Source organism: Petaurus breviceps, unplaced genomic scaffold, assembly GCF_028583685.1.
Source record: "Petaurus breviceps papuanus isolate PSGF00001 unplaced genomic scaffold, PetGlider_PUasm1.0 129, whole genome shotgun sequence".
In the NCBI taxonomy this organism is placed as follows: domain Eukaryota; kingdom Metazoa; phylum Chordata; class Mammalia; order Diprotodontia; family Petauridae; genus Petaurus; species Petaurus breviceps.
Window position 1 is genome coordinate 3,804,321 of NW_027185665.1, and position 16,630 is coordinate 3,820,950.

Sequence of the window (16,630 nt, forward strand, 5' to 3'; positions counted from 1 at the left end):
TGGCACTAAATATATAATTTAATTTAGGTAAAATTGTAATTTTTATTATATTAGCTTAACCCAGCCACTATAACTCTTCATTATTTTGTGCAAATCTCTCCATATTTTTTTTAAGGTCATTGAACTCATAATTTCTTATATCACAGAAGTATTCCATCACAGTCATATTCCACAACTTGTTTAGCCATTTCCCAGTTGATAGGCATCCTTGCAGTGTGGTTCTTCGGCACCACAAAGAAAGCTGCTATAAATATTTTAGATCACACAGGTTCTTTACCTTTTTCCCTAATAATCTTTGGAAATAGTAGTGGGCATTACTGGGTCAGTAATATATAGGCAGTTTATTTATTTTTGCCTTTTGGAGGGCAGTTGGGGTTAAGTAACTTGCCCAAGGTTACACAGCTAGTTTTGTGTGTGTGTGTGTCTGTGTGTGTGTGTGTGTGTGTGTGGGTGTTAAGTGTCTGAGGCCGGAACTGAACTCAGGTCCTCCTGACTCTGGGGCCGGCGCTTTACTCACTTCACCACCTAGCCGCCCCGATATAGGCAGTTTAATAACTCTTTGGGCATACTTGCAGATTGCCTTCCAAAATCAGTTCACAGTTCCACCAACAATGAATTAGTGTCCCAATCTTTCCATGTCCCCTCTAACATTTGTCCCTTTCCCCTTCAATCATTTTAGACAATCTGATAGGTGTAAAATGATATCTTAAGGTTGTTTTAATTTACATTTCTCTAATCAATAAAGATTTGGAGTATTTTTTCATATGACTATAAATTGTTTTGATTTTTTCATTGGAAAATTATCTATTATCCTTTGACCATCTATCAATTAATTGGGGAATGACTCATATTCTTATAGATTTGACAGAGTTCTTTATGTATTTAAGATACGGGTTCTTTATCTGAGAAACTGTCTATAATTTTAATGTTATCAAAATTAACCATTTTACACTTAAGTTTTCTCTCTCTTGTTTTCATAAATTGTTTACCTATCTATAACTCTTGATAAGTATGATATGTTCCATGTTCTTCAAATTTGCTTGTAATATCTCTCTTTTTATCTAGGACATGTGTCCATTTTGACCGTATCTTGGTAAATGGTATAAGATAGATAGATATAGATGTGTGTGTATATATACTTTTATATATAATATATATATATATATATTTACGTAAGAAATTTGTTTCCTATAATAAAAGTGGTAATGAGACCCTGAATTCATATGTAACTTAACAAAGAGTTGAGATATTTTCTTATACTTCATACCAGGATCTTGTACTTATGATATTTTAGAGAAATTTTAAGCTACTCTAAAACATGCTGTATTTTAAGTAGAGAGGGAGCTTCAAAGAAGAGGGCACAGAGGGAGGCACCAGAAGGGGTGAAATACTAGTAGCTCTCACAGGAATCTCTTCTTGATGAAATAAGAATATTATGGGGCAATGTGAAACTTGTCTGGGTCTGTTTTTCTGCTGTTTTCTGCCGATCGTGAAAGAGAGAAAGTTTAAGTGAAGTGGAGAGAAAATTGCAAAGGGAGTTTTACTTTTATTTATCCTGCTTGATATTTTTATTTAGATGTTAAAATTTTTATTTATGCTGCTAAATTAAAAACTTCATAAGGCCAGGAACCATGTCTTGGTTATCTTTGGTCCCTTGCCTGTAATAGATACTTAATAAAATGTTGATCAAATGAATATTCTTTTAAGGCATTCTAAATGCAAATATTCGGTGACCATAGTAAAACATCCTGAGCATTCTACAATATTTGATTCTTTAAAGCATGAACGAGGCTCATTTGTAAGCAGTAATAACCATAGCTCCTACGTAGTGATTAAAATTCTGTAACACCTGTCTTTCACAACAGTCCTGGGAGGTAGGTAATGGAAATATTCACCCCATTTCAAAAGTCCAGTGACTAGAGCCCAGGGAGCTAAAGTGACTGCTACTGGCGCACGCACGCCTGGGCCTGGTAGGAGGGGTCTTCAAACACAGATCTCTGATTCCTCTCCTAGCAGTCTTCACTGTCCCATACCCCCGGCCTCCCAGGTTTTAATTATTAGTGAAAATTTTTCTTTTAATAATCGATCTGTCAGATTTCTCTAATAAGACTTGGCAGTGAATTTTCTTAAGTTTCAGCCAAATTATACTTTTTGTAGTGTTGTCTCCATGACCAGCTGGTTGTCATACTGACATCTGGACATTGACCTTGGCAATGCTTTGACCTCACACCTTCTTTCTTAACATAATTTTGTTAAGTGTTTGGGTTTTTTTTTTTTTGTTCTTTTTTAGGAATTCCATGGGTGAAACCCTCAGGCTGGTCAGTGGATCCCAGCACACAGGTACAGCAGGTGCAGCAGGCAGTGTGTATGAAACAACCCAGCATTTCAACGATATCAAAGAACACCTTCATGTAGTAAAGAGGGATATTGAACACTTAATACAGCGAAATGTGGTAACTTTCTTTTCATTGAACGTTTTATGAACTTTATCCTGGTCTGGCTAACAGTGTTTTAATTTCATTTAAGAAAACTTCAGATGTTCACTTTTTGCCCCCCCCAAACATCCATTTTAAACCCATAAGATGAATTGGAATACTTTATATTTCTTCAGCAGTCCCTAATAAATAGTACTTTCAGCTCTTCTTTTTTTTTTAAACCGGGGGGTTTTTGTTTTTTTTTTTTTTTAAGCAAAGTATCAAACATCAGCTGTTAAACCCAGTTAGTTGATAAGGTTGTTCAACCTCAGATTTTATTTCTCTTATCATTATTCCTGTTTTCTGTGTGCTTTGTAATGCTGTTGTTCGTATGTCCAGGGCTTTTAACAGTAGAAAAATGCGAACTGCTTTAGCCTGCTTTTTAGCAAAATAGCATCACCCCCCGAGTATAGGTTGCCAATCACAATGATCTGTCCTGCTTATTATATGTCCTTTTACCAAGGGGAGGATTACTTAACTGAGGTTTACAGTGTCAAAACTTAGGCAAAAATCTGAAACTCATAGTTTTTTATTAGAGAATTTTGTAGAGGACAAAGTCATGGCCAGTGCTAAGTAGGAGAAGGCTAAGAAAAGAAAGTCAAATCATTTTATTTTTTTTTAATTCTTTAATTTATTAATTTGTTTGTTTTTTTTAATTTACAGGATTCAATTCCACAATTCCTTGAGTTTCATATTTTGTTCCCCTCCCTCCCCTCTCCCCCCCATGGCGTCTTATAATCAAGTATAGGATCTGTAGATACTTTCACATTATACAATAGTCAGGTTATAAGGATGGATTGTACCAGCTGGGATGAAAAATGGTATAGAGGACATAAAATCAAATAAGAGAACGAAAAAGATCAGGTATTTTTCTTCCACCTGGATATAAATTTAGTTCTTTCTAGTTCTTTCTCTGGATGCACGTTTTTCTCTCCATCATGTGTCTTTTGGGATTGACTTATATCCCTGCATTGTTGAGAAGAGTCCAGTCTATCAAAGTTGGTCATCACACATATGTTGTGTCCGTAATTGTGTACAAATTCCTCCTGGTTATACTCTTCTCACTCAGCATCAGTTCTTTTAAGCCTCTTCAGGTAAATATGAAGACCGCCTGCTCCCTGTTTCTTATAGCGCAGTAACATTCCATAACATGCATATACCACAACTTGTTCAGCCATTCCCCAATTGATGGACACCCCCTTGATTTCCAATTCTTTGCCACAACAAAAAGAGCTGCTATAAACATTTTTGTACATATGGGTCTTTCTCCCATTTCTATGATCTCTTTGGGATATAACCCTAGGAGTGGTATTGCTGGATCAAAGGGTATGAAAGTATTTATAGCCTTTTGGGCATAGTTCCAGATTGTTCTCCAGAAAGGCTGGATCAGTTCACAGCTCCACCAACAATACATTAGTGTTCCAGTTTGCCCACATCCTCTCCAGCATTTGTCATTTTCCTGTTTTGTCATCTTAGCCAATCTGACTGGTGAGATGTGGTACCTCAGAGTTGTTTTGATTTGCATTTCTCTAATCAATAGTGAATTAGAGCATTTCTTCATGTGCTTATAGATAGCTTTAATTTCTTTCTCTGAAAACTGCCTGTTCATATCCTTTGACCATTTATTAATTGGGGAATGACTTGTATTCTTATAAATTTGACTCAGTTCTCTGTATATTTTAGAGATGAGTCCTTTGTCAGAGACATAGGTTGTAAAGATTCTTTCCCAATTTCCCACCTCCCTCTTAATCTTGGTTACATTGGCTTTATTTGTACAGAAACTTTTCAATTTCATGTAGTCAAAATTATCCATTTTACATTTTATAATGTTCTCTAATTCCTGTTTCGTCATAAAGTCATTCCCTCTCCACAAGTCTGATAGGTAAACTATTCCTTGTTTTAGCAGACTGCTTACAGTATCAACCTTTATACCTAGATCATGAACCCATTTAGACTTGATTTTGGTATATGGTGTTAAATAATGGTCTATGTCCAGTTTCTGCCATACTATATTCCAGTTTTCCCAGCAGTTTTTGTCAAATAGTGAGTTCTTATCCAAAAACCAGGGTCTGGGGGTTTATCAAACAATACATTACTGTAGTCGTTGACTTCTGAATCTCGTGTGCCTAATCTATTCCATTGATCCACTCCTCTATTCCTAAGCCAGTACCAAGTAGTTTTGATGACTGCTGCTTTATAGTACAGATTGAAATCTGGTTAAGCTAGTCCACCTTCCCTAGCATTTTTTTTTTTCATTAATTCCCTTGATATTCTGGACCGTTTATTCTTTCAGATGAATTTTGTTACTATTTTTTCTAACTCTATAAAGTAGTTTTTTGGTAAATTAGTTGGTATGGCACTAAATATATAATTTAATTTAGGTAAAATTGTCATTTTTATTATATTAGCTCGACCCAGCCATGAGCAATTGATATTTTTCCAATTAGTTAGATCTGACTTTATTTGTGTGAAAAGTGTTTTGTAGTTATGATCATACAGGTCCTGGGTTTGTTTTGGCAGGTAGATTCCCAAATATTTTATAATGTCTACAGTAACTTTAAATGGGATTTCTCTTTCTACTTCTTGCTGTTGAATTTCATTGGAAGTATATAGGAATGCCGAGGATTTATGTGGGTTTATTTTATATCCTGCAACTTTGCCAAATTTATTTATTGTCTCAAGCACTTTTTTACTTGATTCTCTAGGATTCTCTAAGTATATCATCATATCATCTGCGAAGAGTGATAGCTTGGTTTCTTCTTTGCCTAACTTGATTCCTTTGATTTCTTTTTCTTCTCTAATTGCTACTGCTAACATTTCTAGTACCAGATTGAATAAGAGGGGTGATAGTGGACACCCTTGTTTCACCCCTGATCTTATGGGAAATGCTTCCAGTTTCTCCCCATTACATATAATATTTGATGATGGCTTTAAATAGATGCTACCTATTATTTTAAGGAAGGCTCCATTTATTTCTATACTTTCTAATGTTTTTAATATGAATGGATGTTGTATTTTGTCAAAAGCCTTTTCTGCATCTATTGAGATGATCATGTGGTTTCTGCTAGTTTTATTGTTGATATGATCAATTATACTGATGGTTTTCCTAATATTAAACCATCCTTGCATTCCTGGAATAAATCCTACCTGATCAAAGTGTATTATTCTTGAGATAAGTTGCTGTAGTCTTTTTGCTAGTATTTTATTTAGAATTTTTGCATCTATATTCATGAGGGAGATTGGTCTATAATTTTCTTTCTCTGTTTTATCTCTTCTGATTTAGGTATCAGTACCATATTTGTGTCATAAAAAGAATTTGGTAGGACTCCTTCTTCACTAATTTTCCCAAATAATTTGTAGAGTATTGGAATCAATTGTTCTTTAAATGTTTGATAGAATTCACTAGTGAATCCATCTGGCCCTGGAGATTTTTTCCTAGGGAGGTGACTGATGGCTTGTTCAATTTCTTTTTCTGAGATGGGATTATTTAAGTAATTTACTTCCTCTTCAGTTAATCTGGGCAACTTGTATGTTTCTAAATATTCATCCATTTCCCTAAGATTGTCAAATTTATGTGCATACAATTGGGAAAAATAATTCCTAATTATTGTTTTGATTTCCTCTTCATTGGAGGTAGATTCACCCTTTTCATTTTTGATACTCATAATTTGGTTTTCTTTCTTTTTTTTTATCATATTGACTAAGGGTCTATCAATTTTGTTGGTTTTTTCATAAAACCAGCTCTTGGTTTTATTTATTAGTTCAATAGTTTTCTTGATTTCGATTTTATTAATCTCTCCTTTAGTCTTCAATATTTCTAGTTTAGTATTTAATTGGGGATTTTGAATTTGTTCTTTTTCTAGGTTTTTTAATTGCATGCCCAATTCGTTGAGCTCCCTTTTCTCTAATTTAATCACGTATGCACTCAGGGATATAAAACTTCCCCTAAGAACTGCCTTTAATGTATCCCACAGATTTTGGTATGTTGTCTCATTATTATCATTCTCTTGAATGAAATTACTGATTGTTTCTATAATTTCTTGTTTGACCCACTCATTCTTTAGGATCAAATTGTTTAATTTCCAATTAGTTTTTAGTCTGTCTTTCCCTGGCCCTTTATTGCATATAATTTTTATTGCATCATGATCTGAGAACGATGCATTTAATATTTCTGCCTTGCTGCATAGAATTGTGAGGTTTTTATGCCCTAGAACATGGTCAATTTTTGAATATGTGCCATGAACTGCTGAGAAGCAAGTATATTCCTTTTTATCCCCATTCAGTTTTCTCCAGAGATCTAAGATCATACCTATCCTCTCTAAAATCCTGTTCACCTCCTTAACTTCTTTCTTGTTTATTTTGAGGTTGGATTTATCAAGTTCAGAGAGGGGGAGATTAAGGTCTCCCACTAGTATAGTTTTGGTATCTATTTCTTCCTCTAATTCCTTTAGCTTCACCTCTAGGAATTTGGAAGCTACACCACTTGGTGCATATATGTTAAGTAATGATATTGCTTCATTCTCGATGGTGCCTTTTAACAGGATATAGTTTCCTTCCTTATCTCTTTTAATTAGGTCAGTTTTTGCATTTGCTTTATCTGAGATAAGGATTGCTACCCCTGCTTTTTTTACTTTAGCTGAGGGATGATATATTTTACTCCAACCTTTTACCTTTACCTTGTGTGTATCCCTCTGTTTCAGATGTGTTTCTTGTAAACAGCATATTGTAGGATTATGATTTCTAATCCATTCTGCTATCTGTCTCCGTTTTATAGGAGAGTTCATTCCATTCACATTTACAGTTATGATTGTTATCTGTTTCTTTCCCCTCATCCTATTCCTGCCCCTGCTAATGTTCATATTTTTCCTCCCTTCTCCCTTCCCCCCCTTAATAGTTTTCCTTTTGACCACCACCTCCCTCAGTGTTCCCTTTTTGGCCCCCCTCCCTTTTCTTCCCCTTTTCCTCTTACTACTTCCCTCCCTACAAACCACTCCCACCCCCCTTTTGTAACCCTTTCCCCCGCCTACTACCTGTAGGATATTGTTATACTTAATGAAGTATGCTATTTCTTCTTCGCATCAAGAATGATAGGAATAGATCTCATGTGAAGCTCCTCTCCCTCCCCTCTTTCCCTCTAAAATGATGTGTGTTCTCCTTGTTTACCTGTCTAAGTCACTGTTGCTTCTCGTAATTGGAGGTTGAATTTTCCATTGAGTTCTGGCTTTTTTATTAAGAAGGTCTAGAATTCTGTTATATCATTGAATGACCATCTCTTTGCCTGGAAGAATATGCTCAGTCTCGCTGGGTATGTGATCCTTGGTTGTAATCCGAGCTGTTTTGCCTTCCTGAAAATTGTATTCCACTGCCTCCGATCTTTCAGTGTGGAGGCTGACAAATCCTGTGCAATCCTCACTGTGGACCCTCGATATTTGAATTGTTTCTTTCTGGCCGCTTGAAGTACTTTCTCTTTTATCTGGTAGTTCTGGAGTTTGGCCACAACATTTTGAGGATTTTTCAGTTTGGGATCTCTTACAGCAGGTGTCCGGTGGATTCTGTCGATTTCTATTTTCCCCTCAGGTTCTAGTATTTCAGGGCAGTTTTCCTTAACGAGCTCTTGGAGAATGTTGTCCAGGCTCATTTTTTCATCATAATTTTCTGGTAGGCCTATGATTCTCAGATTATCTCTCCTGGATCTGTTTTCCAGGTCAGTTATTTTTTCTTTGAGGTATTTTACCTCTTTTTCTAATTTTTCATTTTTGTTGTTTTGCTTGGCTAATTCTTGGTTCCTCATAGAGTTATTTGTTTCCATTTGTTTAATTCTGGTTTTTAGCAAATCATTTTCCTTGGTTAATTTTTGAAGCTCCTTTTCCATATCATACACTTTTCTTTTTAAAGAGATGTTTTCCTCATTATGTTTTTCGAATTCTGCTATTTTCGTTTTGAGAGAATGATTCATTTTGTCTTCTATCTCTCTCATTTTGCTTTCAAAGTTCCTTTTGATCTCATCTAGGAGAGCCTTCTGTGCTTGGGATCCATTCCCTGTTGAAGTCTCAGCTGTGGGTGTGGAGTCCACAGTGTCTCCCTCTGAGGTTGGTTCCTCCCTCTGAGGATAGTAGGACTCCAGAGTCTTTGTCTTTGTAGTCTGCTTTATACCCATTTTGAGGCAGTGTCCTAGCCACGCCCTTCCTCTAGGATCCCAAGCCTTTACTGTAGAGGGTTTTGCCCTGGGGCAAGAGTTACTATATCTTCAGGGTTAGAGGGGGGGTTTGGAGCAAGTGGGGTTCACTCTGTCATCCTTGTCTTTGGAGGTCCTGAAAGGGGCTTTTTTTTTTTTTAAAGATTTCTGGGCTATGAAGTGGTAGCCCCAGGAGTGTTTGCTGTCCAGTATAGGGGCCCCTGTATTTGCTTCTTACCTTGCTCTTTCCAGTCCCAGCCCTTTGATGATAGACCTGGTAGTGGACCTTGTGGTTGGTGGGAAGACTTGCCCTCCGAGATGATCAGGCCCCTTCCAGGCCTGCATCCGCCAGCCGCGCCACGCCTTCCTGCACAGGCCACTGTGCCTTCCCAGGCTGCGCCCGCCATGCTGCAGCCGCTGTGCCTTACAGCTTGCGTCCCCCGAGTCGCTGCCTCGCGCCTTCCCAGCCTCGAACCTCTCACTTTGTCCTTTGTGTCTATGTGTTGATAAATCTGGAAATGGCCCCAGCTGCTGCTGATCTGGAGTCCCTCTGGCCAGTGGCTGGTCAGGCCCGCCCTGGGGCTAAAGCCTCGGTGTGGGGCTGGACTCGGCTCCCAGAGCGCTGTGCTGGCCGATTCCTGCCGGCCTGCCGGGCTGCCGGGCTGTCCTCAGCGGGAGGTTAGCTTCTCTGTGTCAGTATGTGGGTTCTGCAGCTCCAAGGTGTTGTTTAGAGTCCCCTTTTTACATGGATTGGGGAGGGTGGAAGCCGGAGCCGCGGGAAGGTCTTGCTTCTACTCCGCCATCTTGGCTCTGCCCAAATCATTTTATTTAAGTGAATTTTTACTGTTTTTCTTTCAAGTGCTTATTTAAGTGCTCTTAATCTTAGGTAACTGAGATGTTGATGGTACTATTAATATGGGTCTTGAAAGATTCTTTTGCCTGCAGTTTCTCTTTGTTTTCATTATTTCAGAAGCACTGCTTTTTTACTCACTAAAGGGAAGTTAGGTGGAGAAATGGATGGATTGCTGGGTCAGGAGTCTAGAAGACTTGAGTTCAAAATCAACCCTCAGACACTGACTAGCTTTGTGACCTTGGGCAAGTCACATAACCTCTGTCGCAGTATTCTCAGCTATAAAATGGGGGCAGTAAGAGTACCTGCCTCTCAGGGTAATTGTGAGATAAAACATGAGAATATAAATGAGATGATATTTGAGAGATACAAGTGAGGTAAAATTTGTGAAGCACATGGCAAACCTTGAGGTACTGTATACATGTTAGTTATTACTAACTGCCTTGATTGCAGTCTCGTTTTAGCTGTTAGAACTAGGAGTATGTAACTCCGACTTTAAGATATTCCTTGGTTTACTTTGGCATAATGTTCTACATACGTGCTCTCAGGTGGGTTTTGTCCGACAAGGTATCTCAGGTAGACTGACTTTTTTTATATAATCCTAGTATTTTCAGTTGAACAACCTGCATCTTCCGTTCACGTAGCACTTGATAGTTTGCTGTGTTATATCTCATTTCATCATGTGATTATATCTTATGTTCACATGGGACTTTATAGTCTCCAGAGTCCTTTCGTACACATTTTCTCATTTGTTTGCTCCAGCCTCACAAGGTAGGTAGAATAGGTGTCTTCCACATTTAACTGATGGGGGAACTGAGGCTCCTAGAGTCTGTGACTTGTCTTGGGTCACTTAGCTAAGACCGTAAAGATAGATCTGGAATGGAAGCCTCTTCATTCTTAGCTTACTTCCCCTTCCCCTTCACTGTGCTGCCTTTCTGCAAGGCTCATAGACATAGCATTTTCTGTTAAAGTTTAGTAATTTTACTATATCCAAGTAACCTCATGTCATTTTCATGAGGGGGTGTGTGTGTGTGTGTGTGAGTGAAAGGAGAGAGGATTAATTGCAGTGACACATGGGAGTAGCAAGGAAGCTAGTTGGTGGCCTTGGAATAAATATGCTTGAGAATCATTACTCTGGAAGCCATTAAAATCTAATTTCTGAAAAGCTGAATATGCTAAATGTGCCTGGAGATTCTTTGGGTATTGTCTCATGCGTGTGCTCTTTTGTCTTATAGCCATCAAATGAAAGAGCAAAATGCCCAGAACTACCACCGTTTCCATCTTGTTTATCTACGTCACACTTTTTAATATTTGTAGCAGTACAGACGATGTTATTCATTGGTTATATCATGTATAGGTAAGTTCTTTTTATGAAATCTGACCAGACTCTCCCCTTTCTCTATAAACAGATTCACGATAGTTATCTATTTAAATTAAAACAAATAATTTATCTTAGCACTAGGTTCTATAATGGAATAAAGAGATTTCTAAAACTAAAAACACTTTTTAAGAATACAAAAAAAGGAGGCTTTGTAAAAGAAGATTTTCTTCTGGTTAATGATATTTTCAGGTAGGGGAAGCATGTAAAGCTTCTAGAGAATAAGATATCTTATATCTTGAAACTTCTTGATTATGCAAGCTAACAGGTTAAGTAAAATAGGTTAAAATAAAATAGAAAATAAAAATAAAATAAAATAAAAAGTAAAATAGGTTAATATGAATTGTGTTTTCATTTGATTCAGAATGCTAATTTAACGTATCTTAACCTGTCTTAATATGTTTTGTCTGTTTATTTAGGACTCAGCAAGAAGCTGCGGCCAAAAAATTCTTTTGATTACCATTTTTGTACATGTATGTATGCACAGAACTTTGACTGTAAATGAGGGAATTTTTATGTGTTTAAATTGCTTCAGTAGTCTAAATTATTCTTTTTTTTTTTTTGTTAAAATTACCTGTTCAAATGTTTAATTGTGGTAAAAATAAACCTTACAGAAGTGAGAACTACAAGAAAAACTGTGCACAGTATATATAACTTTATTTAAAAGTATTGAGTTGATGGTTAATGGTAGAACAGCCGTGAAACAGTACATTTATTTCCAGTGTGATTAGGTAAGAAAAACTAGGGACATGCCTCCCAAATGGTGGTTAGCACATTTGATTTCTGGGGCTGGAAATTTGCTCTTAAGAGCATGATGTTGTAAGTAATTTTATTTAAAAGAAAACTCTTCCAAAATTAAGAAGTTGACCTAAAGTCCAAAGCATATAATTCCCCTATCATGGTGGTTAGAGTAACCAAAGTCTGAAGATGTATGAATCTGAATATCCTAATCAAATTCCTACTCCTGTAATCATTTGTGTTGATATAACTCCCTCTGAAATCAAAGATCATTTTGCCCAAGTAGAACTTTTTTAGAATCAAGATGTTAGCATTTCATAATGACTATGTAAGAACTCTTGGGGTTTTTTCCCATTTGAATGTGGATAGTATATCTTCTTTTGAAAGGAAGCTGTGGGGAAAAAACTTAAGAAAACTACTTTTTGCCTAATTTTCATTCAGATGAAAACATTCTTCTGATTAATGGTTTTTACGGGTATTTTGCCTGCTGATCACCTCAAAGAAAATCATTTAAGTCTTCTTTAAAAATAGCTTTTAAAAAATTTGTAGTTTAATTTAGTTTTACCATCTGTTAAAGTACAGCATGTAAATTCAGCTCTAGGATACATGGGATTTAAATATTGTAAATAACTCAAAAGCAACCACTGTGTTTCAAGTTACAATGCCATTTCACTACACAACCCCGAATACGTGAATGTGTACATCCCCTAAAAATATGGGAGACTGTTCCTCATTGTAATTTCAAGCCTTTCATGGGCAGTTTTAAAGAAATAATAAAGATAGACTTTCGTGAATATTTTAAAAATAGCTTCAAGTATTAAAATGCATTTGTTAGTAGGGTTTGCCTTTTAATTCCCAAGTCCAAAGAGTCTTCATAAAGTCCTTGCACAATTTATACACTACTAACTTCTGAGTTTTGTTTTTTTTTTTGCCTTTTGGAGGGCAATTGGGGTTAGGTAACTTGCCCAAGGTTGGTTACATGGCTAGTTTTTTTGTGTAGGTGTTAAGTGTCTGAGGGCGGAACCGAACTAGGGTCCTCCAGACTCCAGGGCCAGCGCTTTACTCACTGCGCCACCTAGGCACCCCAACTTCTGAGTTTTAGTGATTGAATTTGTAAGTATGATAAAAACAATTATCTGCTCATTGAATTTAAGACTATCAGAAGTTGAGGGTTTTTTTTCGTACCTGAACCTGTCCTCAATGTTTCATGGCTAACAGAACCTGTTTTCTGATCTCCTCTAGCCATTTTTTATTTGTCACAGATCTTGAAATAAAAATACATTGTGTGTAATTCCCTAAGTCCCAAGCTAGTGACTTTTTAATGCCACTTAGAGGTTGTTTCCCTCATGCCCATAGCCTACTCGAGGACTCTATGAAGACTGGTCTTGCAATACTCTTATCAGTGCTATAATGTGAACCAACAGTCTTATTATTATTACAACTAATGTGAACATTTGTTCTGGGGTGATCAATAAGAATATTCCAGTAAGTGATGTTTGACTCTCACTCTACCGTCTTTACTTACCTGTAACAGGAGTGAATTTTTTTCCCTTTATAGTGTTAACATTTTAAAATCCGTCTGGACACATGGTTTCAAAGACATCACAAATCTATTCTTTTTATCAATCCATGAGAAATTTTGAATATTTTCAAAAGAATGCTTAGGTTGTAAAGCATGAAATTCATGCTAATCATCCCAAAAGAAAAAGCTGCCAAAACCAGTATTAAAAACTCCACAGTCACATTGTGCCTGAAACATTGAAAGGAATACCAAATCTATGCAGTATATTTTTGTCAGGCTAGAATTCAAGTGGTCTCATTCTGATTGTGACCTCAACAAGTGGGTACCTGCACTATATTGAGAGGGCATAATCAAGCATTTTAAACTCCCTACTCCCTTGGATATTGAGTTGCTTTGAAACATTGCAAATCAAGCAGTTGGGACAGGGCAGTTGTATCACATTAATTGGGTCTGGTTTATCTTCCTCAAAATAACTTAAGTAGATTACTTCTCAAGAAAAATGTTCAAACTTGGTGGGAAAAAAAGTCACTGCCAGGATTCTTTAACTTGTTTGTTATTTTGGATAATTAAATTTATTCACTCACACCAGCAAATATTTTACAGGGTGCCTTGGATTAAAACAAAATTTTATTTAGAATATCAGTGTTTTTTGTGTTCATAAAGTCACTTTTTAAAGAATGCAATAACATCATGATTGTTGACTCCTGATTTAATATACATTTTTCATGTTCCAACCTTCCAGCTGTGTTTTATTTAATTTGAAATTTTAAAATAGTAAAATCATAAAAGTACACCATATATTATCTGTTGAAAGCATCTAATAACATCTTCCCTGGTTTACAGTTAGTGGCATAACATAACACTTCCATCATTGATCCCATGAGCTTTTTTGTACACGTAACTTCCTTAATGCTCTTTTTTAATAAGGAACAATTGGTATATGTTATTAGCCACCCAGAATGTTGCCTGACTCCTGAGTCAACGTGATGATGATTTTTAAACTCACTGACATTCAGCCCACTGTGTTAAATTCCATCCAAAACCTGCCTACCACAAAAGCTTCTGGCATTTCATGGTAGTCATGGTTGTGTTGTTTTATATAAAATTGAAGATGACTATTTAATAACAAAAGCAAAATAGGGACAGGAGAAACTACTTGAAGAAGGGATTGCCTGGCATAATGCATTACAAAGATGCAATTTTAGGGGAAAAAATGTAATGTTGAATATTAAAATCTGGTGACTGGATCTCCCTGACTAAATGTTCATTACAGGGATATAGTTTTTAAAAAAATGTTATATTGGTGTTTAAGAAAAAGATTTGATGTAAAATCTATACTTGCAACTTTTTAGATCTGTGTTGCCTATTTAAGATACCAGTTTTATTGATGTTGCTGTAAAGTTGAAATGATTTTCTAGCCACTGTCAATTGGATACTATTTCTCAAGTTATTTTGTTTTCTGACTAATGTTACTTGATGCTAGCTGGAATTCAAGAAAAGACATTAACCTTATTCAAATAAAGAAATATTTTATTAAATTATTTTCTCTTTCATTGAACTCTGATAATATCTTAGCCATATATTTTTCAAGGCAGTGTTTCATTATTTAAAAATTGACATGTATGAGATACTGTGCAGGTCACTGTATAGAGTACCATTATGTATATATCCCTGCCTGAAAGAATTAACAGGCTTGTTGAGTGTGTGTGTGTGTGTATGTGTGTGTGTGTATTATGAATATCTGGACACATACAAAAAGATAACAGGGTATGTCTAACAGTGTAACAATACACTTTCATCCATCATCTGCGTTTTTTAATATTTGGTCTATATGAAAAGACAAAGAGAGGAAAAGCCCAGCAGCAGCAACAAAAACCCAAACAAAATCCATTACTATACAGGGCATGAAGTTAAAAACTTTAAGGAGTACAGTATCCCCAATAAAAACAATGAGTGCCATCCATAGACAGAGCCTAATTGGGTTTACATTAGCAGGTGCCTCCACTTGCTAATGTGTCCAAAAACCACCTTTCCAGGGCCAGCATAATAGCATGGCTAAAGGGATTTAGGGGAAATGAGGCAGCAAGTATATAGGAATTCAGAGAAGAGAGCACTTGTGCAATTATTTGGCCCGTACAAGGACAGTTTCATGAAGATAGTGAGATTTGATGTAGATGGAGAAGGAGAGGTAAGGGGCCAATAGACAGGCATGGGAAGCATGGAGGAACTTCTTTGATGCTTAGATCTGAAAGGGACCCTAGAGATCAGTCTCTTGTCTAATACATGAAGTCCTTTCACAGCATCTTCAGTGAGGCATTACCCACCCTGAGGTGACAGGACACATTCCACTTTTTGGATAGCTTTTACAGAATTCTTCCTTTATATTGAACCAAGACTTACCTCTTCATAATTGCCACCCATTAGGACTTGCCTACTTTGGAATTAAAAGGAATAAATTTGATCCCTTATCTACATAATAGCTCTTCAAATAATAAGGGAGACCTGATTTAGTCTTCTCTAGGGAAAACTCCTAAATTTCCTTTAATTATTACGTGATGTGATTTTTAAGTCTTGCCCCTTTTCTCTTGTCCTCCATTTTGTCAATATCTCCTAAAATGTTACCCTGACAACCAAATACAGAATTCCACGACCATTAAATGGTTATTCTGTATGACCATTAAATATAGCCGCAGGCATATTGCCTTCCTTATTCTGGATACTTGTAATGTAATGCCAAGGAAAGGCAACTTCCCAAGGTTCAGAATACCAGCATAGGTGCTCTCTATTTTATTCAGTGACCAACCAAGAACAGAGAAGGTCAAAACATGACATCATTCAAAATACAGCATTTACTAAGTGTGATTAAATAATCTCCAAGTACTACCCCACCCCAGGACCTTCCAATCATTCAATCAATTACAAAGTCCCTGTTCTAAATACTACTCCACCCCTAGGCTGTACCTTCATTTAGTCCACCACAAAGCCCCTCTTCTCAAATGGAGATTAGTTTCCAGACATAAGTAAAGTACCTTCATTTGTTCAATCACAGAGCACAAAAAGGTCAAAAGTTCCCCACTCCTGGATCACAATTGAATCTACCCCAGAGTTACATCAAGTCCAAGCACAGCACTTAATACCCAAATGGAGGTCTTTTCTTCATCTTGACACGAGGCAAGTTCTCAGCAATCTTAGTTCCTGGGGAGACAAGGCTTAGCAAGGCCACAAGATACATTGCCAGTCTCTTCATTAATTCATCCTCTGTCTGTAGAACAATCCTAGAACCCCTGAAAACATTAGCAAAACCCTCTCCCAGGATTTCTGTAAACATACAACAAGAAAATCCTTCAGGGCTTCTGAGCCAACAGAAAGGTTCCCAGACCCCTGCAACAACAGCACTGTCCTTCACTAGTGGACAGTATTCATTTTGTCTGCAGGACAGTCTCCAGACCCCTGCAACAGCAGCACTGTCCTTCACCAGTGGACAGTATTCACT

At 36.8% G+C, this 16,630-nt stretch overlaps 1 protein-coding gene across 1 annotated transcript in view; it reads left to right on the forward strand.

The window, feature by feature from the left end:
• Positions 1-14,675, forward strand: part of LOC138172903 (protein ERGIC-53) — a 63,571-nt gene extending 48,896 nt beyond the window's left edge. Inside the window, exons 11-13 of the mRNA XM_069102741.1 lie at positions 2,291-2,453; positions 10,735-10,856; positions 11,297-14,675. Of these exons, the coding sequence (XP_068958842.1) occupies positions 2,291-2,453; positions 10,735-10,856; positions 11,297-11,333 (322 nt within the window). The 3' untranslated portion in view covers positions 11,334-14,675. The remainder of the gene's footprint in view (positions 1-2,290; positions 2,454-10,734; positions 10,857-11,296) is intronic.
• The last annotated feature ends 1,955 nt before the right edge of the window (positions 14,676-16,630 follow it).